We start from the raw sequence: 23,340 nt of genomic DNA on the forward strand, positions 1-23,340 counted from the left end.
GGCAGAGTGTTCCAGGCAGTGGCCCCCTAAGGCACAGGGCCCACCCGCCCCTCCTGTGCCGTGGTGACAGGATCATTATGACTTCGGGATGAGAGCTGTGAAGACCGTGATCTCGGCTGCCGGGAACCTCAAGCGAGAAAACCCCAGTATGGATGAGGTGAGCTCCATCTAGAGGAGCCGGGGGAGCGGGACTACAGGAGGGCCCCAGAGGGACCGAAGGCATGTCTGACCCGGGTCCCCTGAAGGCTCCACCGGCCTCTGCTACAGGAACTGATATGCCTCCGGGCCATCCGAGATGTGAATGTGCCCAAGTTCCTGCAAGAGGACCTCAAGCTCTTCTCTGGGATCGTATCAGATCTGTTCCCCACCATCAAGGAGGAGGAGACTGACTACGGCATCCTGGACAAGGCCATTCGCAAGGCCTGTGAGAACAGCAACCTTAAGGATGTGGACGGTGAGCCGCTGGCCTCTGCCCTTGAAGTCCTGGAGTAGCCACCCCGGGATCCAGCGCAGGGGCGCAGAATCGGGGCAGTGCCGCCTCAGGGTCGCTCACACCTGGCCAAGTGTGTGGCAGGCTGGGGCCCTCGCCAGGCAGTCCCCAGGGTAGGGCAGGTGACAGATGTGTAGGAGAAAGCCCTCTCTCCCACTCATGCCTCTGTCACCAGACGTGGGAGTTTTCCCACACCAACAGGTTCTCCGACACCAATTCTCCACTGGCTGTCCCGCAATTCAGCTCAGTTCTGACACTAAGCGGAGTCACAAGTCACAAGTAGTCACAAGTAGTGGGTCCCCAGGTTACCCACAACTTTTTGGCAGCATGGCTACAAATCAGAGGTTCCCATGACCCCCTCCTTAGGTTTGATCATTTGCTAGAACAGCTCACAGAACTCAGGGAAACACATTTACTACTTATTATATAATAAAGGATATGAGAAAGGATACAGATGAACTGCCAGATGCAGAGATACATAGGCTGAGGTCTACCCCTTGGAGTTTGGGGTGAACCACCCTCCCAGCACATGGATGTGTTCATCCACCAGGAAGCTCTCTAAACCCCATGCTTTGGGGATTTTTATGGAGCCTTCATCAGGTAGGCATGATAAATTATTATCAATTATTATCCACTTCCAGCCCCTCTGCCCTCTCTGGAGAGTGGGAGAGTGAGCCCAAAAGTTCTAAACGTCTAACCATGGTTTGGTCTTCCTGGTGACCAGCCTGCTCCCAGGAGCCCAAACCAAGAGGTGCCTCATTAGAACAAAAGACATTCCTAGCACTCAGGAAATAATAAAGGTCTTAGGAGCTCTGTGTCAGGAACCAGGGTCAAAGACTAAGTGTCAGAAAAGAAGATTCTCCTAGCATCCTGCTTAACAATGGTTTGAGGAGCTCTGTATCAGGAACAAGGGGCAGAGACTAATGTATCTTTTGCTGAACATTTTATAGTAGGGAAGCAGATCCTGTCACCTCCCTGAGACCCCCTGCTTACCCCCCTCACCTTGTGGGCCCCTCTTGGGCCTTGCTCCTCCCCAATATAGGCTCTCCTCTACCCCATCCTTACCTGCCTGGGGCAGCAATGGGGTTTGATGCCATCACTGGGGGAAGTGGTGAGCTATGGCCTGCCCATGCCTCCTGCCCCACCACACTCCAGCCCATACTGTCCTCTTTTGGATCAAAGCATATTGCTCTCATCTAGGACTTGCTCACAGTCCCCGTGGAACACAGCCCTGGTGTTGTTGGGCTAAAGAACGTTTGGGCCTTTCTTGAACCAGCTTGTTATAAAGGCCGCGGCACTGATAGAAGAACTCTGGGGGATGCCACCCTCGGTCTCCCTCTGACCCCAACCCTCTTTCCTGATAGAAGGCGGGGGTCTCAACGCAGCCACTGCGCAGCCACGCAGCTCCAGCTCTGGTCCTCCCGTCCCTAGGCCGGGGGACCTTTCCTCTCCTCCTAAGAGCCTCCCTGCCAATCCTTTGTGGAGTTGGGCAACGCTCCTCCCGGAAGTCACACCTGGCCACGAGGCCACCCTGGCTACACGGGGCCCTCCTCTGGGGCCTGGTGTGCTCCTTGGTGCGAGGTCTGTCCCCCACGCCCTCCATTGTCCTTCATTCCACATGGAGCTCTGATGCCACTTCCTGCCAGCCAGGTCCCAGCGGGCTTGTCGGATGAAGCCTCAAAATCTCCTTCATGGCCTTGGGTCAGCTTAGCTAGCACTGAATATTTGGCTCTTGTCCCATTAGCAGGGCCTCCCAGACATGCAGGGCTACGACTCCCCCTGCCAGCTCCCCAAGCCGCTCTTGAGCCAAAGTGAGACGCTCATTCCCTACCTGTGTGGGTCTGGCCCTCTGCCTACAGCGGGCAGCTGTCCCTGGTCAGTCGCAGCTCCTGACTGACGCTCCAATTTTGTCCCTGGGATTTTGCCATGTATTGGCCACCATTTCCTCAGGGTAGTGCTTTCAGCAGGCCAGGGGGAGGCTTTGGGGCTGGAGTTGCTTCTGGGGCCTGTGACAGCTGACACTGAGCAGATCTGTGCCAGTTGGACACCTGACCAACGCATGGTAGGGAATAATAGTCATGGTGGCAATCATGGCTGCCATTCGCAGAGTGTGCCTACTTTGTGTCCATCCCTGCACTTAGGGCTTCACCTGCTCCCACCTATGAGGTAGGTATATCACCAGCTGCATTTCCTAGATGAGGAAACTGAGGCTCAGGGTGACCCACCTGAGGTGGCCCAGCAAGCTAGTGGCAGAGCCAGGACCCAAGCCCATGCTCTGCCCCCGCGCTCCACTGCCTTGTCCCTCCAGGCTTCCTGACCAAGTGCATCCAGCTCTACGAGACCACGGTGGTGCGGCACGGCCTCATGCTTGTGGGGCCCACCGGTTCTGGCAAGAGCAACGTAAGTGGAGCCAAGCCAGGCAATTCACTACCCAGGCAGGGGCCCGAGGGCTGGGTGGGGCCTCAGCAGGGGTCTTGGGCCCCATTTGTACCTCTGTAGCCTCTAGAGTACCCCGCCTGCCCCCTGTGGCCTGCAGTCCACTCCAGCCCTGTGCTCTGGAGAGCCAGGAGGCTCACTCTTGGGTGGCTGACCCCCCAGTGTTACAGAGTCCTGGCAGCTGCCATGACCTTGCTGAAAGGACAGCCGTCCATCAGTGGTGGCGTGTATGAGGCTGTCAACTACTATGTGCTGAACCCCAAGTCCATCACAATGGGCCAGCTGTATGGAGAATTTGACCTGCTCACCCATGAGTGGTGAGTGGTCCCAGCCCCTCTCCAGGGACGACCCTGCGCCCAGACCTCTGGGGGCTGTGGGCCATGGGCCTCCCTCCCCTAGCCCAGTGGGAGGTCAGGAGCTCAGGCTCTAGAGCCCAATGCCTGGGACTCTACTCACCACCGCACTTCCTTGCTGAGTGACCTTCCTCCCCGCCGGGCCTTGGTGCCGTCATCTGCAAAGTGGGAATAATAATGGCGCCATGATTATGGTAAGGAGACAACGAGCTTGATATAAGGAAGATGTCTGGACAGCGTGGCACATACCAAGTTCTCAGTAAATGTTGCCTGCTGTCATGACCCCAGAGGGCTGGTGCTCCCTCTCAGGGCCTCCACCCCCAGGAGGACATGTGCGTATCAGGGAGAGTGTGCTCGCTGAGCTGGAGAAGGACAACGAGGTGGAGACCCTCCAGACATCAGCATGTGGGAGGATTTTCTCTGGGGCCATTCTGCTTCTCTGGGGAAGTGTCCAGTTTTTGCGGGGGGTTTCTTCTTGGCTCCAGTGTTCTGGGGTGTGGACACTGGAGAGGGGCAGTCACCCATCTTTCCGAATGTGACTCTGGCCTACTTCCCTGTTTCTGGTGAAGGGTCTCATCTACACCCACTCCAGGCTGCTGCGTGCGTGGGTGGGGGTCCTGGGGATCAGACCAGAAAAATGTTCCCCTACCCACCACTTTCCCAGGCACTTGGTGCCTCTGAAGCCTGAGCCTTCCTGGGTTCTGTGGCAGGACTGGATGCATCTCATGACCCATCCCTTGCTTTCTCTGCTAGGTCCTTTTCCCCTTCTCCTCCTCCCGTCTCCCAGAACTGTGTGAACCCCCATTTCTGCTGTTGCCTCCTCCCCCATTTCGTTTCTTTTCCCCAGGATGCCATCTTTTATCTTCCTGTAATATAACTTTAGTGGAGATTCGGCAGAGAAGGAATGTAAACACACATTTTTATAACACCATGTTACACCAAAAAGTCCCATTTTCCCCATTATTGTTCTTAAATGAATGAAGATATTAAGAGAAAAACCCCAGCAGAGCAGGGCCAGACCAGCAGCCAGGTTTCCCTGGGAGCCAGCAGTGTGCTGCCCTGTCTCCCCCTCCCCCTGATGGCTGCAGGACAGACGGGATTTTCCCCTCCCTCATCCGGGTGGGGGCCATTGCCTCCGACACCAACAAGAAGTGGTACATGTTCGATGGGCCGGTGGACGCTGTCTGGATAGAGAACATGAACACGGTGCTGGACGACAACAAGAAGCTGTGCCTCAGTTCTGGAGAGATCATCAAGCTCACAGAGGTCTGTCTACCTGTCTGCCTTCCCAGCTCTCCTCTGCAGCTGAGTGGCCCTGAGGGCCACAGTATGCTGGCCAGCCTCATCCCTCTCCTTCTCCGGGCCATGGCTGCATCCCAGGCCATCCCCAAGCTCCCACACCTTGGCCATGTTGGGGGTGGCTGCCCAGGACTGCCCTTCTGCAGACCACATTGTGGGATGTGCTGGGTCCAGGTCGGGGACGACCACCCACTGCTCTCTGGCTGACTCTGCCTCGTGCCTCCCAGGCCCACTTGCAGCCATGTGGGCCCAGTCTGGGCCCAGACCTAGCAGACATCTTAGCAATGTGCCAGGAGTCTGGGAGATAGACGGTACATACCTGGCCCCAGGGCCACCTGCCTGGTGTGTGAGGTGCTGTTCTCAGGCAAGGAGGGCTGTCACCTGGTATTAGAGCCGTTCGTGGTGGCTACACTGAACCGATCTCAAGCCCTTCTGAGACCACCTGGAAGTTCTGCAGCATAGCATACAGCTCTCATCAGATAGCTCCAGGGACCCCCAAAATGCCCTGGTCCTAGGCTGGCCAGAGAGCAGTCAGGAATCTCCTGACTTTTGTTCTCCTCCTGGCCCCAAGGAGAGTTATGTTAACTGAAGACCAAGGGGTTCCTGAGGCTCCTCCAGCCCACTACTGCTTCTGGTCCACAGCTTGTCCCACAGCATGCCCACAGTTGCAGGATGGGCAACCCCTCCCCGTGGCTCTGCAGCCCTTTTCCTGGCCCTAGGAACTGGCGGCTGGCCCACTCACATGGTTCCTCTTGGTGTCAGGCAATGACCATGATGTTCGAGGTGCAGGACCTGGCAGTGGCCTCCCCAGCCACAGTGTCCCGCTGTGGCATGGTGTACCTGGAGCCCAGCATCCTGGGGCTCATGCCCTTTGTTGAGTGCTGGCTAAGGAGGCTCCCTGACTTATTCAAGCCCTATGAGGAGCAGTTGAAGTCTCTCTTTGTCCGTTTCCTGGAGGTAAGTGAGGCCACCGTTTGCCCGGCTCAGGTGGGGCAGCAGGGCGCTATGGCCACCAGCCACAGGAGCCAGGTACTCATCCCCTGTAGGGATCCATCACTTTCGTCCGGCACTCGGTAAGGGAGGTGATCACCTCAACCGACAGCAACCTGACCCTGAGTCTCCTCAAGCTGCTAGACTGCTTCTTCAAGCCCTTTCTGCCGAAAGAGGTATAGTTCTGAGCAAGTGGGGCTGGGTGCCTGCTCCTTCCTGTCCCTGCTCTCTGTGCCTGGGCACCTGAGGGCCCTGAACCCCAAGCCCAGCTTCCTGGAAGAGATTCAGATTGGCTCACATGGGTCATGGGGTCACCGCATCCTGTCTGCTGCAGAGACACCAGACCATGCAGCAGAATCCAAGGATGCCCCCTACCCTGGCTTCCTTGGGCTACTCAGCACTGTTCTTGCCTGGGCCTGATGTGGTCCCCACTGTCCCCAGGGCCTCAGGAAGATACCTGCTGAAAAGCTGAGTCGCATCCCGGAGCTGATTGAGCCCTGGTTCATCTTCTCCCTGATCTGGAGTGTGGGCGCCACAGGGGACAGTACCAGCCGCATCAGCTTCAGCCACTGGCTCAGGATCAAGATGAAGATAGAAAATGTGAGAGGTGGCAGCCCTCGGGCTGGGGTCCCAAGTCCCAGATGTGTGTGCTGAATGCTGGGTGCTCTGGGGCCGTCGACTCAGCCCAGGCGCCCAGGGATAAGCAGCCATGTGAACTCCTGGGCCTCACAGCCTGGTTTTCCTCTGGTCCCTTGCAGCTGACCATGCACTTCCCGGAGGAGGGGCTGGTGTTCGATTATAGGCTGGAGGACGCAGGCATCAGCAGCACCAATGACGATGAGGACGAAGATGAAGAGGGCAAGCAGGTGAATGCAGGCCTGTGCCGAGGCAGCCCGACAGGAAGGGCCCACTGGGTGGTGGCTGTCCTCCTCGGTGAACAATGACTACAGAAAGGAGCCCAGCTGATGGCCACAGGTCTCAGGTGGGGGGTATTTGCATTACCTCAAGGGTCCTCACAGACCCACAGTGTGGTTATTATTGTGCCCAATTTCCAGACAAGGAAATTGAGGCTCAGAAGAGCCACACCCAGCGAGTGGGTGGCAGAGCTGGACTTGAACATGGGACTGGGAGATGTTGGCATTCCTCCCTTCCCGACCATATGCATTGCCTCCTCCAAGTTGATGCTGAGCCCAGGGATGGCTACCTTGGTTCTACTTACAAGTCCCATTTTCCTAGGGGCTGGGTTCCCTTAGGGCGGGGCAGCAAGCCCTCCTGGCCTGCTGTGGTGTCCCATCCCTCCTATCAGCCAGTGGGGGCTCCAGGAGCCTGTTGTGCTTCCAGGATCAGGACCCCAGCCCAGGATGAGGAGGAGGCAGAGAGGCATCTCAGAGATGGCCACTATGCATGGTCCTGCTGGGGTCTCAGAGGGCACCTTTGAGTCTAACGTCCCCAGTGTGACCTGTGGTTTGACCGTAGCGAACCCCCTCATGAAGGGAGGTGTGCAAGCTGGGTCAAGGCTGTGGGTGAAAGAATTCATACAGGTAGGGATGGTTGGGGGGGCCAGGCTGGGGCATTTCTCCATATCCCAGTGATGCCAACACTTAGGGTTCTGGCCCCCACACCCTCGGATAGCCTGAAATCAAACAGCAAAGGCCTTTGACATCTGGGCTGTCCAACTGCCAGAACACCTCCCTGATGCTGAGACCTAGCAGTCTCTAGGAAGCCCCCCACTCCCAGTGGTTTGTTCTGGGATTCCCCACCCTGAGCAGAGAGGAGGGCACAGGGCTTCCTGTTTTAGTCCCAAGCAGCCCCTCACCTGGGCTCTCTTGCCATGGCCTAGCAGTGCGTCTCCTTGTCCTCCTGGTGCACTTGGCTGGAGCGGGGTGGGGTGGGGTTCTGGGCCCAGCCCAGAGCTGCCTGTGCTTCCAGGTGGCCTGGGTGAGGTGGATGGACTCCTCGACTCCATTCACCATGATGCCAGATACCAACTACTGCAACATCATCGTGCCTACTATGGACACAGTGCAGATGTCCTACCTGCTGGACATGCTACTCATCAACCACAAGCCTGTGAATGCGCCTACCGTGCCCTGCCTCACCCACACCAAGGCCCAAGTCGGGGGGTGGCTGGCCTCCTACACGGAAGGGGAAGCCCCTGCCGTGCACCAGGCCTGGTAAGAACCTTGACCACATGATTCCTGTTCTCCCAGGTGCTGTGCATTGGGCCGACAGGCACGGGGAAGACCCTCACCATCTCCAACAAGCTCCTCAAGAACCTGCCACTAGAGTACATCAGCCACTTCCTTACCTTCTCAGCCCGAACGTCGGCCAACCAAACCCAGGACCTCATCGACAGCAAGCTGGACAAGAGGCAGGCACCTCCCTCCTTTCCGTACTCCAGTGTCCTCCCAGTTTGCCTCAACCAGCTGTTTTCCCAGCTCCTCACCAAATTGTGCTCTTGGGCTTTCCAAAAACTTCCTAGAGGGCCCTGGGTGCTCTTGCAGACTGTTCTGGAGCCCTCATCCATCAGGAATTCCTAAGCCCCACCATGGGTGCTTGCCCTGGGCTGGGTACTCGGGGCGGGGGGGCTTGATATGCATCTGCCTGGGAGGCAGGACCCAGCTTGAAGGGAGCCCAGACTCGGGGCAGCCAACGTGATGTCCCAGGATGTTCAGAATGGGACAAGGGGCTGCTCAAGAGGTTTCACAATTCAGAGGAAGCTGAAGGCAGTCGCCATCCTGCCACCCCTGGATTCCCGGAGGACCTGGTGTCAATGGGTGCTGGGCTCACGCAGCCCCTCTCCCGCAGGCGAAAGGGTGTGTTTGGGCCACCCCTGGGGCGCAACTTCATCTTCTTCATCGATGACCTGAATATGCCAGCCTTGGAGACCTATGGCGCCCAGCCACCCATCGAGCTGTTGCGCCAGTGGATGGACCACGGCGGCTGGTATGACCGCAAGGTCATTGGTGCGTGCCGGCCGGCCTGGACCAGCGGGGTGCGGGCTGGGTGTGCTGGGCAGGGCAGGGCTCCTCATCCATGAGGCAAGGTAGGCACAAGGCCTATTGCCCACAGTACTTTTAGAGGATCCAAAGAAATGTTTTGATTCTTTTAAAATCACCAGGAAAATGAACTTTTAAGGGTCAAAGAACATTTTTATTGTATAATATTAATATATTTGTCTTTATTCCAGTACTGTTATAAATTATCATTTTTAATATTTTTTATAGAGGAGGAGGCCCTTTGAAGGCCAAGTGCCTAGGGCCCACAAAAAGTCATAATTCAGCCCTGGGTAGGGCCCCCTCCTGACTTCCTGCCTCCACTCCAGGAGCCTTCAAGCACCTGGTGGACATCAACTTTGTCTGTGCCATGGGCCCCCCGGGTGGAGGCAGGAATGCCATCACCCCACGGCTGACACGCCACTTCAACTACCTGTCCTTTGCCGAGATGGACGAGGTCAGCAAGAAGCGCATCTTCTCCACCATCCTGGGCAGTTGGATGGGTGAGCACTGGGTGGAAGTCGGGAAGTTGGGGAGGCCCTAGGCAAAGGCAGAAGCCCAGGCCAGGTAAGCTACTCCTAGGACAGCTGGGCAGCTGCTGGAAAGGGTGGAGTGATGGAGGCACTGACCTCAGCCCTGGCTTCACCCTTTACTCAGCTTTGTTACTTTTGCAAATTCATGAACCTCCCTGAGCCTCAGTTTCTCCATCTGTATAATGGGCAATGACATTAGTGACCACCATCCCAAGTCGTGGAGGTTAAATAAGACACTGGATGTAGCATCTAGCATGAAGCCTGGCACGTGGTGATTGCTGAATATATGATTTATACATATGTACACTTAGGCATTTACCTGCATAAGTACACACGTATATGTTAGTATTTGCCCAGAAAAGCTGGTTGGAAGGATGTTACTTTTATAAATCAGGAAGAACCACCAAGATAGAATAGACAGAGTGGTCCTGATCTTCCACTGCATCAGGATGCAGTTTTCCCCCACCAGCCCACCTCCTGTCTAACATACACTCTGACCTTTGAACTCCCCTTGGCACTGCACCAGGTGGTGGGTGATGGGAGTCAGGCCTTCCCTCCTCTGGCCTGGCCTGCCCTGCCGTCAGTGGTGATAGGCCAGAACTTGCCTACAGGCCCAGCTAGGGGTGGGGGCCATATTGCTCTGAGAAGGGGGGTGGGTGCTAGGTGGCTGCTCTGGGAGCTGTCCAGCTTGGCCCAGCTGGCCAAGGTGGGCAGCAAGGGACCCACCTAACTCTGAGCCCCATGTCTCTCCCTCAACCCACTAGATGGACTCCTCGGAGAGAGAAGTTACCGGGAGCCAGTGCGTAAGTGCCGGCCTGGAGAGGGCCTGGATGGGGCGGGCCGCTAGTGCCTGGGTGAGCCCCGGGCTCTATTTGGGTGTGGCCGCGGCTGGGTCCCAGTGGCCACTGAGAACCATCCTCTGGCTCATGTGGGGACCTTGAGCTACTGCTAGAGCAAACGTCTTCATAGGCTTATTCAACCATTCACGTAGCAGTCAGTCCTTCAGTGCATGGGCTAGGTCCGACCCACAGTAAAAGCAAGGTAAATGTGAGTTGAATGAATGAATAAAGGAATCCAACAAACTCCCACCCTGTGTAAAGACGCAGAGGCTCCCAAGAGGCCGGCCCTATCCAAGGAGCAGGCTTGTCTGGTGTGGCAGCCTCACGCAGGGCGGATCTGGCGGTCATTGATTTCCCCCATCTTAACAACAAAACAAAACAGCCACTCTGGGCCTTCCCACCCACGCTGGCCGTCTCTCCATTCCTCTGCTCACACTGACAGCACAGCTCAAGAGCATTTTCTCTTCAGGCTGGCATCACCCCCCTCCCCCTTTCCCTTGTGCCTCAACACTCCCTGGAGAGTGTCCTTGTCACCAGTGGCGTCTTGTGGCCAGACCAACGGTCAGCTCTCACATTCCTCACGTTCCCGGGCTGTCACTGTCGCTGGAGGGTGGCCCCTCCTTTCAGCTCAGGTCAACCCCCGATCCCCATTCCCTCACTCCACCCCACCACCCCGTCCAGCCCTCTAGCCACGCCTGCCCAAGGGACCCATTCACACGTTCACTGGGATCACACTCCTTCTTGCTCGACTGCAGGCAAGAGCCCAAGTCCCAACACTGGGACCGCCTTGTCACCTCTCTGCTCTCACTCCCTCCTCACTGGTCCTTGGCACCCCAGACCTCAACACACTGGCTCCGGTTCCGGGCCGGCTCACACCTCCCTTGTCCAGCTCTCTGTTCCAGTGTCCCTCCTCACCAGGCCTCGCCTAGCACTATGTCAAATGTCCCCAACCCTGGCTCCCCGACCACTGCTCTCCTGCAGCAGGCCTCTGCATGGCACTCCACTGTCCATACTGCTGCAGATCCCCGCAGGTTGGCGGCTGGTGGGTGAGGAGTGTGTCTGTTGGGACCACCCTCTGGACCCAGGACCCAGAACAGTGCCTGTGTTAACTAACCGATGAGCCCCCCTTTGGGGCTCATGAGCCCTCCTGCCCCTTCTGTACTCGTTTTCCACTCTCTCTGCCCTAAGTTCCCACAACCCCACAGGGCAAGGCAGTAAGGGCCCCGCCCAGCACTGACCCCATTACTACCCCTGGTTCCAAGGGTGTGCCCCAGTGCCCGACAGCCTGTGCTGGTAATGAGGTGGTAAAAGGGGAGAGCTCAGAGCAGGAGAGTCCTCACCCCAGGCTGGGAGGCATCAGGGAGAGCTTGTGGAGGAGGTGGCGTCCAAGAGGGGCTGAAGGCTGGGTGGAACCCAAGCCCGCAGGCTGGGGGGAGGGCACCTGGGGGAGAACCCAGCACTGGCAAAAGCAGGGAGGTAGCATCCACAGAGGCCGTACAGGGAGCCCCCGCCTGTGTGACTCAGGCCCACCCTCCTGTTCCCACAGCTGGGGCCCCCACCATCGCCCACTTCACGGACCCCCTCGTGGAAGCCACCATCATGGTGTACTCCACCATCACCTCCCAGTTGCTGCCCACCCCGGCAAAGTCCCACTACACCTTCAACCTCAGGGACCTCTCCAAAGTCTTCCAGGGCATGCTCATGGCCAACCCGGCTAAGGTCGAGGTGAGGATCCGGCAGGCTCCCTTCCCCGTGTCCAGCAGAGGAGAGCCCACAGTGCCCTCACAGTCCTCCCCAGCCCCTCGATTTTAGGGCTTGCTACCACTCCCCCACTGCCCAGCCTTGATCTGGCCAGGCCCTGAGTAGGGCTGGGGGCAGGCTGGGCCCCAGGGCCCCTGTTTTCCTACAGCTGAGCCCTGTCTTTCGGCTCAGATCCATGCCTAGGATGGCAGCAGTTATGGGGATCCCACAGAAGGATCCAGGGCAAGGCAAAGGAGAGAGAGAGAGGGTTCCTGGTGGAGGCCTGTGTAGGAGAAGACTGGGGAGGAAGAGTGAGGGGGATGCACTCGAGGAACCGGAAGCCCAGGTGGACGGAGCAGGACTGTAGCAGGGAGTGGGCTGTCAGGGTGCTAATGGGGCTGGGGCAACCGTGGGAGCCATAGGGTCCTGAAGGTGGTGGGAGCCCGGGGGTGGGTGGGGGACTGATTTGCCCTTGGAATGGGGGCTGGATGGGTCAGTGTGTGCAGAGCCTGGGGCCGGGGAGACTTGGTGAACGGGACAGACACCAGCCCTGTCCTTGCCAAGCTATAGCCAAAAAGGTAGAGAGAAGGGCCTGGGGGCTTCCTGAGGGCCATCCACTCACCCAGGAGGAGGCGAGAAAGCCGGGATGGAGGCAGCAGCAGACACAGAGATGGGAGCCGAGTCAGAGGGGCTTGCTGGGTGGCTAGAGGCAGGGTGCTGGGAAGGTGTAAGGAGAACCAGGCATTCCTCCCAGGCTTAGGGTTTGTTTGAGTAGCCGTGGGGGCCCTAAGAGGGTAGAAGCTGATGCCCAGCTAATGCAGCTGGGTCCCAGCAGGCACCTGGCCAGCATGGAGCCGGGACCGGAGAGGCGCGGGTAGGGCGGCGTGGGATGGGGTCTCCGGGGCCACGGGGCAGGCGCTGACGGGGGGCCGGCTGCAGGACGGGGTGCAGCTGCTGCGGTTGTGGTACCACGAGAGCTGCCGCGTGTTCCGCGACCGCCTGGTGAGCGACGAGGACCGAGGCTGGTTCGACAGGCTCCTGGAGAGCCGCATGGAGCAGTGGGGGGTGACCTTTGTCGAGGTCTGTCCCTTCCAGCCCATTCTCTACGGGGACTTCATGTCGCCAGGCTCTGACGTCAAGTCCTATGAGCTCATCACCAGTGAGAACAAGGTGAGGGGCCCCGTCGCTCTGCCCCCCAGGCCCCGGGCCCTCTGCAGCCCTGCGAACAGACCAGTGCGCTATGACCAGAGGGTCAGGACTCTGACTTGGAAGGCCAGCCCTTGCCTCTGTAGGTCCCGTTTCCTCGCCTGTCTGAAGGGTGCGGTAGGCCCTGCTTGGCCCGCCTCTGGGGACAAGCCTGTGCTTCATCTGGGACAGGCTCTGTAAACATGGACGTGCTGGCCTGTTGGAAGGCTATCATCTCGCCCACAGAGGGGCGGCAGGGCCCCTGGGGGCACAGGTCTGAGTCAGGACCGCAGGGAGGCTTGCAAGAGACCTCATCAGAGGCCTCGGAGCTGCATGGCTGGAGTGGGCCACCCAATGCTTTCCCAGTACATACATCCCATCCTTGGTCCCAGGAGCTCTCACGAGGGCCCTGGCTCAGTGCACCCGGTGCGGCCCAGAGGAAACAGGCAGGACTCTGACCCCGCCCCCCAGGCCTCTGTGTATCCCACAGGTCTGGCCTCGTTTAGGTCTGGCTTCTGAACAGGTCTGGCCTCCCGTTCCCCAACACTCAGGTGCCACTGCCACAGGCAGTGGGCAGGGTCCAGGGTGGGCTGGATTCAACCCCATCCCAGTGTGGCATCCTAAAAAGTGGTCAGTCCTTCATGCCCAGGTTACTGTCTGTTGGGGTGGATGTTTGGAGGGATGGCTGGGACGGCGGGCGCGGGTGCTGGCAGTTTGGTGGGTCAGGTGCATAGGGCCATACCCTTCTGAAGCCAGGCCCAACACCCCTCCCTACAGAGGAGCAGTGCTGGCCGTGGGAGGGGGTATGTCCTGTTGGGGGTCCTAGTGCACGGGGATAGAGAGAGGACCCAGATCTCCCCATCTTCCCTGGTCCCAGATGATGCAGGTGATTGAGGAGTACATGGAGGACTACAACCAGATCAACACAGCCAAGCTGAAGCTGGTCCTTTTCATGGATGCCATGAGCCACATCTGCCGCATCAGCCGCACCCTGCGCCAGGCACTGGGCAACGCGCTCCTGCTGGGCGTGGGTGGCAGCGGCCGCAGCTCCCTCACACGGCTGGCCTCGCACATGTGAGGGCCCCAGGCGTGCTGGGCGGTGGGTGGCTGGCGGCAGGCCGTGGCTTCCATTATGTTCTTCCACAGCTGGGGGAGCTGGGGCCACCCCGGGCCAGGTCCCCCAGCCATGGGCTTCTGAACGCACTGGGCAGGGGACCTAGGCTCCAAGAAGGGGCAGCAGCAGTGCCCTATGGTGCTGTGGGGAGGGAGGCGTGGCTGCAGACCAGGAGGAATTCCTAGATGAGGTGGCCATGGCCTCCTCTCAGGGTCAGAGCTGGGAGGATGGAAGCAAAGGGCTTTCCAGGCCATGGGAACAGCTTAGGCAGAGGTCTGGCGGTAAGAGAGCAGGTTCAGGGCCTGGAGCATCTGCAGATCTGCCCAGGATGGGAGCCAGACTCCAGATGGCTGGGGTAGGGCACTTGGCCTCGAGCTCTGGCACGCTTCCACCCAAACTCCTGTCTCCAGGGCCGAGTACGAGTGCTTCCAGATCGAGCTATCCAAGAACTATGGCATGACCGAGTGGCGTGAAGATGTCAAGAAGATCTTGCTCAAGGCGGGCCTGCATAGCCTGCCCATCACCTTCTTGTTCTCCGACACTCAGGTGCCACTGCCACAGGCAGTGGGCAGGGTCCAGGGTGGGCTGGATACAATCCCACCCCAATGTGGCATTCTAGAAAGTGGTCAGTCCTTCATGCCCACGTTACTGTCAGTTGGGGTGGATGTTTGGAGGGATGGCTGGGACCCGGGGCGGGGGGCCCACAGTTGGGTGGGCCAGGTGCCTGGGACCAAACCCAGCCTGTCAGAGCTAGGGAGGCATAGGTCACTACTATACCCCAAGGGTAAATAAGGCCCCTGGCACCATGGCTGACCACAGGTGGCACCACACTCACTGGCCAAGGGCTCCCCACCTCAGGACTCATGCCCGAAGCACTGTGCCCATGGTGCCCCTTTTGGGGGCTGTTCCCTCTAGAGCTCCCTAGCGGGGAAGCCTGTCCCTAGGTCTCTAAGAGGAAGGGAGGTGGTGGCTCTGGGGTCTCAAAACAAATAGAGCAGCACTTAAACCTGGCTGGTGGTTGGAATTGGGCCAAGCCCTGGAATGTGTCCCACTCTGTGCAGGGTCCCCTCTGTTCCCAGCCCTGCCTCTACCCCCAGGGTCCCCTCATGTAGTCTGGCAAGGACCTATTTCGGCCTGTGGCCTGGTTTCCTCCTGTGAGGAAACTGAGGCTGGGGGAGGCCTGGAAAGTGAGAGTAAGGTGCCACATCTCCCACCCAGGACCCAGGGCCCTTCCACAGCCCAGTGGTGATGTTCAGAGTCTCAGCTGTAGGGCAGGCCTGGCTATAAGCCCTAGACTGTGAGTTGTGAGGTCACCTGTATGATCCTGAGCTTCTCAGAGCCTGGTATGATCTGTAAAATGGGGCTGCTATGAAGGTCCAGGGAGACAACACCCAGGGGCCATCATTAAAGCTTAGCTTTTGTACTTTCATCTCTCCCCAGATCAAGAATGAGTCTTTCCTGGAGGACATCAACAATGTCCTGAACTCGGGTGACATTCCCAACCTCTATAGCTCAGATGAGCAGGACCAGATTGTCAACACCATGCGGCCCTACATCCAAGAGCAGGGCCTGCAGCCCACCAAGGCCAACCTCATGGCTGCCTACATTGGGCGTGTGCGCAGCAATATCCACGTGGTGCTGTGTATGAGGTACAGGCAGCCATTGTGGCCATGCAGGGACAGCCCCTGGGGCCTGCCATGAGGAAGGTCCTGGGCTCCTGGGGGTGGAAGTCAGTGACTCATTTGGCCTCCTCGTCCCCCAGCCCCATCGGAGAGGTCTTCCGAGCCCGTTTGAGGCAGTTCCCCTCCCTTGTCAACTGCTGTACCATTGACTGGTTTAACGAATGGCCGGCAGAGGCCCTGGAGTCTGTGGCTACCACGTTCCTGAATGAGATCCCAGACCTAGAAGCCAACTCTGAAGTAATTCGAGGCCTGGTAGGTGGCTTGGTGAGGAGCAAGCTGTCAGGGGGAACTGTTCAGGTTTGGGCTTATGGTCACTGGGGCCTGGGTGAGAGTCCCAGGCCCAACACCAATGGGCACTGGGATGGACAACTTGAGCTGTTCTAAGCCTGTTTCCTCATCTGTATCATGGGAGTGCCACAAGGTTGTCACGGTGAATATATAATTAAAGACCACAGATGGCGGGGGGGGGGGCGGCTAGATTTGCTTGGTACAACCTGAGAGAGTGATGGTCACCTGGGGGCCAAGAACTAGAGTGAGCCTGTTTCCCTCTCCAGCTATCTGAGGCCTTGGGCCCTCTGTTCCCCCACGTCCAGCCTCCAAGGGGAGAGGGGGTCCCCCCTTAGGACTCTCAGAGAGAGGCAGGTCTTGGGAGCTGTGATTGGGAGCACAGGGCCAAGATCTGGGAGACAGCTTGGTTCACGTTCAGAGGCAGCTCTGCCCTTAACAGATGTGTGAACTTAAACGGGCCCCTTGACTTCTCTGGGTTGTAAGTTTTTCTTCTGCAGAATAGGTTATCTTGACCTGGAGGTTATGAGGATCATGGGAGACAGTGAGTGTGAGAGGCATTGAGGTTCCTACATGTGGCCCCCTCCTTGGGACCAGGCTGCAATGGGCACCCTCTCTTCAAGGGCACCCTTGTGCCCTGTCTTTACTGGGGGCTCTACAAGGTTGGCATCAGTGGTCTCCCACCCCACAGATTCAGGTTTGCGTATATATCCACCAGTCGGTGGCCAAGAAGTGTGTCGAGTACCTAGCCGAGCTGGCCCGTCACAACTACGTGACCCCCAAGAGCTACCTAGAGCTGCTTAATATTTTCTCCATCCTAATTGGGCAGAAGAAACAGGAGCTGAAAACTGCCAAGAACCGCATGAAGAGTGGTCTTGACAAGGTGGGCCAGGGTGGGGCTTTGTGGGCAATGGCTAGCAGCCCATGGTTCTGCGTATTCTGGCTTAGCCCTGACCTGGGGAGGCCCAGCCCACCCTCTCAGTCAGCAGCCTGCAGTGTTTAAATGGGTAGCTTCCTCCCTTACCAAATGAACAAGGGCAAGGCCAAAGCAGGTCACCCCACAGATTTTCAGGGGACTGCTCCCTTCCTCTAGGGCTCACTGGGCAACAGGCCACAGCCTCTCACTCATGAGTGAGGGCCAGGCAGCCCTGCAGGACCCTCTCCCCAGTCCCCTCCATGCCCGGCTCTCTTTCTGGTACCGTCATACCCGATTTCCTCTCTGTGTCCCCCATCCACCAGCTGCTGCGTACTTCCGAGGATGTGGCCAAGATGCAGGAGGAGCTAGAGATGATGCGGCCCCTGCTGGAAGAGGCTGCCAAGGACACCTTGCTGACCATGGAGCAGATCAAGGTGGGGGGTGCTCCCTGGTCCTCTTCCCTGATCTCTGACCATGTCTGAGGATGCTAGGGGTCCCCAGGCACCATGAGGTCGCTGGCTGCCTGACCTCTGCAGGTTGCTTAGCTTCTCAGTGCCTGTTTTCCTTAGTCAGTAGTCCTTTGTTTATTCAACAAGAGTTTGCTTGGAACCTCTTCTCTGCCAGGCCCTGCACCGGGCAGGGGGTATGGTGAAGAGCAGGACAGGCAACCCAAATCCTGATAATCACAACAGGGACAGAGTGGCAGGCCACCGCACACAGCAGCCACCCCCAGGCGTGAAGCTGATCATAGAGGCTATGTGCACCATGAAGGGCATTAAGCCCAAGTCTCCCTCTGAGTCTCCATGAGATCCCCGAGTTTGAGGGCCAGCTGTGTACAACAGACATCTCAGATTCACAAGTTCATTAGGACAGCTTCCTGGTAGAAGTAGTCACCTCCTGCTCTGCAAAGTCAGTGTATCGAAAATGTTTCCAGCAGATGGAAAGAACGGGATGTGGGGGAGCACCTTTCTCTGTCTTGCCTGTCGATGTCCTGAGGGCTTAGGGGGTCCTTCCCTGAAGGGCAGTTGTGCTCAAGCATGTAAAGCCCTGAGCCCCACGCTGGGCCCACCATGAGCACTTGGAATGGGCTTCTCACATTCCCGGAGCTCCGAGAGGGCCCCTGGAGAAGGGGGCATCCCTGCTCTCATTTCCCTTGACCCCGGGGAGACTGAGATGCAGGGAGGAGAAAGGGGGGGACACACCTGTCCCCGACACGCCAGCAGCTGGGCCCTCCCTTTCTTTGGCCCCCAGGTGGACACAACCATTGCTCAGGAGACCCGGAATTCGGTGCGAGCAGAGGAGGCCAAGGCCAATGAGAAGGCAAGGAAGGCACAAGCTATTGCTGACGATGCCCAGAAGGATCTGGATGAGGCGCTGCCTGCCTTGGACGCAGCCCTGGCCAGCCTGCGCAACCTCAACAAGAATGATGTGACCGAGGTGGGTGGCCAGGCGGTTCCCGAAGTTCCCCCTTGGCATCTGTCCCTGTGCCTCTGGCCCCCAGGCCCTCTCTCTCCACGTCGCTTGGGGGTCACGTGCTGAGAGGTGTGGGTAGAACTAGGGCTCAAAGCCAGCTGTCTGCCCTTACCTCCTTGCGCCAGCCCCCATGGCCCAGACGGGCACATGGAGGGCTTTGGGTCCTGAGAAGTGAGCATCTAGGACCTCATGGTCAGGCCTGGGTGAGGGGGAGCAGAAGGAACCACAGGCTGAGGCAGACCTCAGGGGACAGCCAGGCATGCCCTTTGTGGTCGTAGGAACTGTGTTGGGGTCCACCCTGTCTGACAGCTGTCCCTGCGCAGGGGTATCCAGGCAGTGATGGGTCTCCCCTTCCCCACTCTCGGCCTAACCCGCAGGTCCGGGCCATGCAGCGACCACCCCCAGGCGTGAAGCTGGTCATAGAGGCTATGTGCATCATGAAGGGCATCAAGCCCAAGAAGGTGCCTGGAGAGAGGCCTGGCTCCAAAGTGGATGACTACTGGGAGCCGGGCAAGGGGCTGCTGCAGGACCCTGGACGCTTCCTCGACAGCCTCTTCAAGTTTGACAAGGCAAGTGTGCCGGGCACAAAGCGAGCAGGCCCGTGAGTGAGGCAGGGAAGCAGGCAGAGAAGCCTGCCCACCCCCCACCCCCCCCGGAAGTGTAGGGCTCTCTGTCCTGTCTCCCTTCACCTGAACACACGTAGCCCTGTGGCCACACATAGCTGACTGGGACCATATCCTGGCCCCAGAGGAGCTCTCTGGCTGGTCACCCCAAAGCTGTGCAGCCTGGAGATCCCCTCTTGTGCCCTTTCCTTCCTAGGACCCCCATGGCCTTGGCCTAGACTTGCACTGTCTATGCAGCCTCAGCTGAGGTTCCACTTCTTCTGTCTGTCCCTGGGTTTCTCTGTCTGCTGTCTGTCTGGGGCTCTCAGTATCCACGGTCGTGTTCTTTCTTGGGGGCTGCTTCATGGTTAGGTCAGCCTGGAGCCCACCACCCTCTTAGGGGACCTTCTTCAGCCCAGAAATTGGGTAGGGGACAATTGCCTGTGCACCCGCACCACCCCCCTCCCCGAAGCCATGAGGCAGTGTGGGGCCGCAGACCCCCCAGGCCATGCTGGGAGGGTGGAGATAATGACCCATAGGTAGCAGGGCCCCCTACAGACTTCCCCATTCTTCCTCCTCCACTTCCATCAGTCTAGAAACCAGAGGCCAATTCAGCCCAAATCAGGAGTGCTCATGGCCAGTGCTCAGGCTCCCTGGTCCCAGGCTCTGAGCTCTGGGAGTTCATGAACAATGCAGATTCCTGGGCTCATCCTGAACTACATGGTTGGACTCTCACGGCAGGGTCGGGAACTCTGGGGGTGTGATGAGCTCTCAGGGTGAGAATTAATACCCTTGAACGTGAGCCTGGTTGGGCATCAGAATCACTCGCTGGTCTCCACACCTCTCAGGAAGCAGCCCTTGTTGCTAAGTGAGTTTTTAATGGGACCTGCACATTACCAGACCTTGAGACTGCACGGTTTCTTGTGGACAAAGTCTCTAATCGTATTATCTGAAATCCTGGATCCTTTCTGGACTGTGTTTATTCCCTGAGGAAGACACCTGTATTGAAGCCTACACAGAGCAGGGGGCTCAGAGCACGAGCAGGGTGTTCCTCAGCAGGCCCCACCACCGCTTCCTTGCTGTAAACAGCCCCCTGATGCCCCTGGTCCCCCCCGCAGGACAACATCGGGGAGGCAGTGATCAAAGCCATCCAGCCATACATTGACAATGAGGAGTTCCAGCCGGCTGCGATTGCCAAGGTGTCCAAGGCCTGCACCTCCATCTGCCAGTGGGTGCGCGCCATGCACAAGTACCACTTCGTGGCCAAGGCAGTGGAGCCCAAGCGGGTGAGGCCTGGGTCCAGCTTGGGGGCGGGGGGGGGGGCAGGGGAGGAAGGGGGTCTCTCCTGGGGCCGCTCCACAAGCTGGCCCTGGGCCCCGTGCCTGCAGCAAGCCCTGCGGGAGGCCCAGGACGACCTCGAAGTGACACAGAGGATCCTGGAGGAGGCCAAGCAGCGTCTGAGTGAGGTGGAGGACGGCATTGCCACAATGCAGACCAAGTACCGGGAATGCATCACCAAGAAAGAGGAGCTGGAGCTGAAGTGCGAGCAGTGCGAGCAGCGGCTGGGCCGGGCGGACAAGGTCAGCACGTCCTGCGGGGAGGGCCTGTGGGCTGCGGGCGTCTGGCGGGGGGTGGGGGTGCAGGTCCTGCACCCCCTTCCCCAGCCCCTGGCCCGGCCAACCGCAGCCCACCCCCTGGGGCCGCCTCTGCAGCTCATCAACGGGCTGTCGGATGAGAAGGTGCGCTGGCAGGAGACCGTGGAGAACCTGGAGCATATGCTTGGCAACATCTCCGGTGACTTGCTGGTGGCTGCTGGCTTTGTGGCCTACCTGGGCCCCTTCACGGTGAGGAGCCTTCCAGCCCTCCCTGTGACAGCCTCACCTCCACAAGGGGCAGCCTGCAGGGCGGCTCTTCCCTCACGCACTCACTCAGCTTCTCAGCCGTCCCATCCGAACCAGGTGCTGTTCCAGGCATGGAAACAGCCAGAAAACCCGCCCTGGCGGGGCTAGCCTTCTAGTGGGAAACCTGAGCTCGCACTTGCATGCTTGCTGGGTGCATCTCACTCAGTCCTCACAGCCTCCTTGACAGGCGGGCCTGTTGTCATCACGCCTGTTTCACAGAGGAGGGGCTGAGGTTTATGGAGGCCAAAGAAGTCACCCAAAGTGGGACCTGAGTGCAAGTGTCTGACTCCACGTCTGAGCTCTACCTCTGTGTACAACTACTGAGTGCTGGGGGACTGGGGGTGGGGGGTGGGAGGGCATCCCACGTGTCATGGTGGGGTGGCCCTGAGTCTGGCATCTCCCCAGGGCCAGTACCGCACAGTGCTCTACGACCACTGGGTCAAGCAGCTCATAAGACACAAGGTCCCTCACACTTCTGAGCCCACGCTCATCGGGACGCTGGGAAACCCTGTGAAGATCCGCTCGTGGCAGGTGCCTACCTGGGAAGGGGGAGGGCTGGAGTGACTGGGCTGAGCCAGGAGCCTCCTGCTTCCCCCCCACCCTCTTTCCTGGGCCTGCTCAGAGATGACTCCCCCGAACCTGCCTGGGCCCAGCAAGAGGCTGTGGGTAGGAGAGGAGCGAGCTGAACATGGTGTGGCACAGATCTAGGTAACTGGGGGCTGAGAATTCAAGGGGTGCTTATCAGAGTGGGCTGGGGTAGGAGAGCAGCATCCAGGGTGAGGTTAAGAAAGTTTTCCCCAAAAAAGTCAGATTTGAGCTAGACCCTAAAGGACGGGTAAAGTTGGCTCGGGCAGAAAAGCCAGAGGCTTTTGGCAGAGGCCAAGGGAGAGCATAGGCCAGGGTACTGATGGCCTGTGGGCTCTGCGGAGATGGCCTGACTGAGGGGGGACTCAGTGGGCAAGAGGGCAAAGAGGCCAGAGAAGGAGGGTGTTGGGATCCAGCCGAGGAGCAGGAGAGAGTAGGGGGCCCTGTGGGCTGACACCTGTGCCCACTGTCACCTGCCCCTACCTCCACAGGGGAGCCGTAAGGAGAGGGAAGAGATAGCCAAGCATGAAGCTGGGAGTAGCTAGCACCCCAGCTGACCCTGCTTGTGTGACAACCCTGACCCAGTCTGGTACCTGATGCCCCACAGATTGCTGGCCTCCCCAATGACACACTGTCAGTGGAGAATGGGGTCATCAACCAGTTCTCCCAGCGCTGGACCCACTTCATCGACCCTCAGGGCCAGGCCAACAAATGGATCAAGAACATGGTGAGCCCACCTGCCTGGTGCCGCCACCCCTTGCAGCCGGGCTTAGCAGGTGCAGGGACAGGAGCTGAGCCCCGGGCAGGCTGGCAGCTCCCACAGCCCCCACTCGCCCCCTCTGCCCACAGGAGAAGGACAGTGGGCTGGATGTGTTCAAGCTGAGTGACCGAGACTTCCTGCGCAGCATGGAAAATGCCATCCGCTTTGGCAAGCCCTGCCTTCTGGAGAATGTGGGCGAGGAGCTGGACCCAGCCCTGGAGCCTGTGCTGCTCAAGCAGGTGGGCCTGCAGCAGCAGGGGAGTGGGGGCAGCCTGTCAGGCTGGACAGGGGACAGGGCAGCCCCCATTCACTGCCTCCCCAGTGAAGCCCGGGCCACAGCGCTTGCCCATCCCACCCACTGTAGACATACAAGCAGCAGGGGAACACAGTGCTGAAGCTAGGGGACACGGTGATCCCCTACCATGAGGACTTCAGGATGTATATCACCACCAAGCTGCCCAATCCACACTACACACCTGAGATCTCCACTAAACTCACCCTCATCAACTTCACCCTGTCGCCCAGGTAAGCCCCCATGCCCCAGACCCAGAGCATCAGCTCTGCCTGGCTGCCTCTCGCCCACCCCCAGGCCAAGACTCCATGGGTCTTTCCCAGAGTCTCCAGCAGCTTCTTCCAAGGTGCTCTGGTGCCCCAGATCTTTCTAGCACCTCCACCAGCTCCCCTTACTTGCCACCATTTCCAGCTAAGAATCCCCACCCCCAAGATCAAGAGCCCTTGATCATTGGTCAGGACCCCTCAGCCTCCCTGGTCAACATAGCCCCATCTTGTCTGGGTACCCTTCCCCCACAGCTCAGCCCTTGCCAGCCCCTTGTGCACTCACCCCCAGAGCTGTCCCGGAGCCCTGAGTCAGGCACACCCTGACACCCTGCACCCAAGCCCTGTTTCCTGCCTTGCTACCGTGAGCAAGTGCCAGGCTAATGGGTACACTTTGCTGGCTACCCGCACAGAGCCCACAGGCCTACTCCACACTCAGGCCCTCATGTCAGTGGCCACTATGAACCTCTCCACAGACAAGGTGGTGAAAGGCCTATCCCCTGCCCGTCACCCAGGCCCCTCCTGCCGAGATGAAGTTTTTCAGCGACCCCAGCAACTCACATATTGAACCACCTGACCCCTTCTGGGATTCCAGGTTGCCACCTG

The 23,340-nt window shown here is 58.8% G+C and overlaps 1 protein-coding gene across 1 annotated transcript in view; it reads left to right on the top strand.

Annotated features, from left to right (window-relative positions):
• The window catches only part of DNAH1 (dynein axonemal heavy chain 1), a 76,392-nt gene that overhangs the window by 45,203 nt on the left and 7,849 nt on the right, over positions 1-23,340 (top strand). Inside the window, exons 33-63 of the mRNA XM_027587893.1 lie at positions 71-157; positions 268-454; positions 2,799-2,890; positions 3,089-3,243; positions 4,368-4,545; positions 5,341-5,535; positions 5,625-5,744; positions 6,010-6,168; positions 6,327-6,434; positions 7,498-7,638; positions 7,779-7,939; positions 8,377-8,534; positions 8,894-9,067; positions 9,862-9,900; positions 11,483-11,661; positions 12,616-12,846; positions 13,739-13,935; positions 14,386-14,521; positions 15,416-15,624; positions 15,738-15,909; positions 16,634-16,825; positions 17,182-17,292; positions 18,110-18,295; positions 18,709-18,900; positions 20,052-20,219; positions 20,322-20,513; positions 20,646-20,777; positions 21,240-21,365; positions 22,027-22,146; positions 22,269-22,418; positions 22,544-22,704. Coding sequence (XP_027443694.1) covers positions 71-157; positions 268-454; positions 2,799-2,890; positions 3,089-3,243; positions 4,368-4,545; positions 5,341-5,535; positions 5,625-5,744; positions 6,010-6,168; positions 6,327-6,434; positions 7,498-7,638; positions 7,779-7,939; positions 8,377-8,534; positions 8,894-9,067; positions 9,862-9,900; positions 11,483-11,661; positions 12,616-12,846; positions 13,739-13,935; positions 14,386-14,521; positions 15,416-15,624; positions 15,738-15,909; positions 16,634-16,825; positions 17,182-17,292; positions 18,110-18,295; positions 18,709-18,900; positions 20,052-20,219; positions 20,322-20,513; positions 20,646-20,777; positions 21,240-21,365; positions 22,027-22,146; positions 22,269-22,418; positions 22,544-22,704 — 4,808 coding nt within the window. The remainder of the gene's footprint in view (positions 1-70; positions 158-267; positions 455-2,798; positions 2,891-3,088; positions 3,244-4,367; positions 4,546-5,340; positions 5,536-5,624; positions 5,745-6,009; positions 6,169-6,326; positions 6,435-7,497; positions 7,639-7,778; positions 7,940-8,376; positions 8,535-8,893; positions 9,068-9,861; positions 9,901-11,482; positions 11,662-12,615; positions 12,847-13,738; positions 13,936-14,385; positions 14,522-15,415; positions 15,625-15,737; positions 15,910-16,633; positions 16,826-17,181; positions 17,293-18,109; positions 18,296-18,708; positions 18,901-20,051; positions 20,220-20,321; positions 20,514-20,645; positions 20,778-21,239; positions 21,366-22,026; positions 22,147-22,268; positions 22,419-22,543; positions 22,705-23,340) is intronic.

The sequence above is a fragment of the Zalophus californianus genome, chromosome 1 (assembly GCF_009762305.2).
Source record: "Zalophus californianus isolate mZalCal1 chromosome 1, mZalCal1.pri.v2, whole genome shotgun sequence".
In the NCBI taxonomy this organism is placed as follows: domain Eukaryota; kingdom Metazoa; phylum Chordata; class Mammalia; order Carnivora; family Otariidae; genus Zalophus; species Zalophus californianus.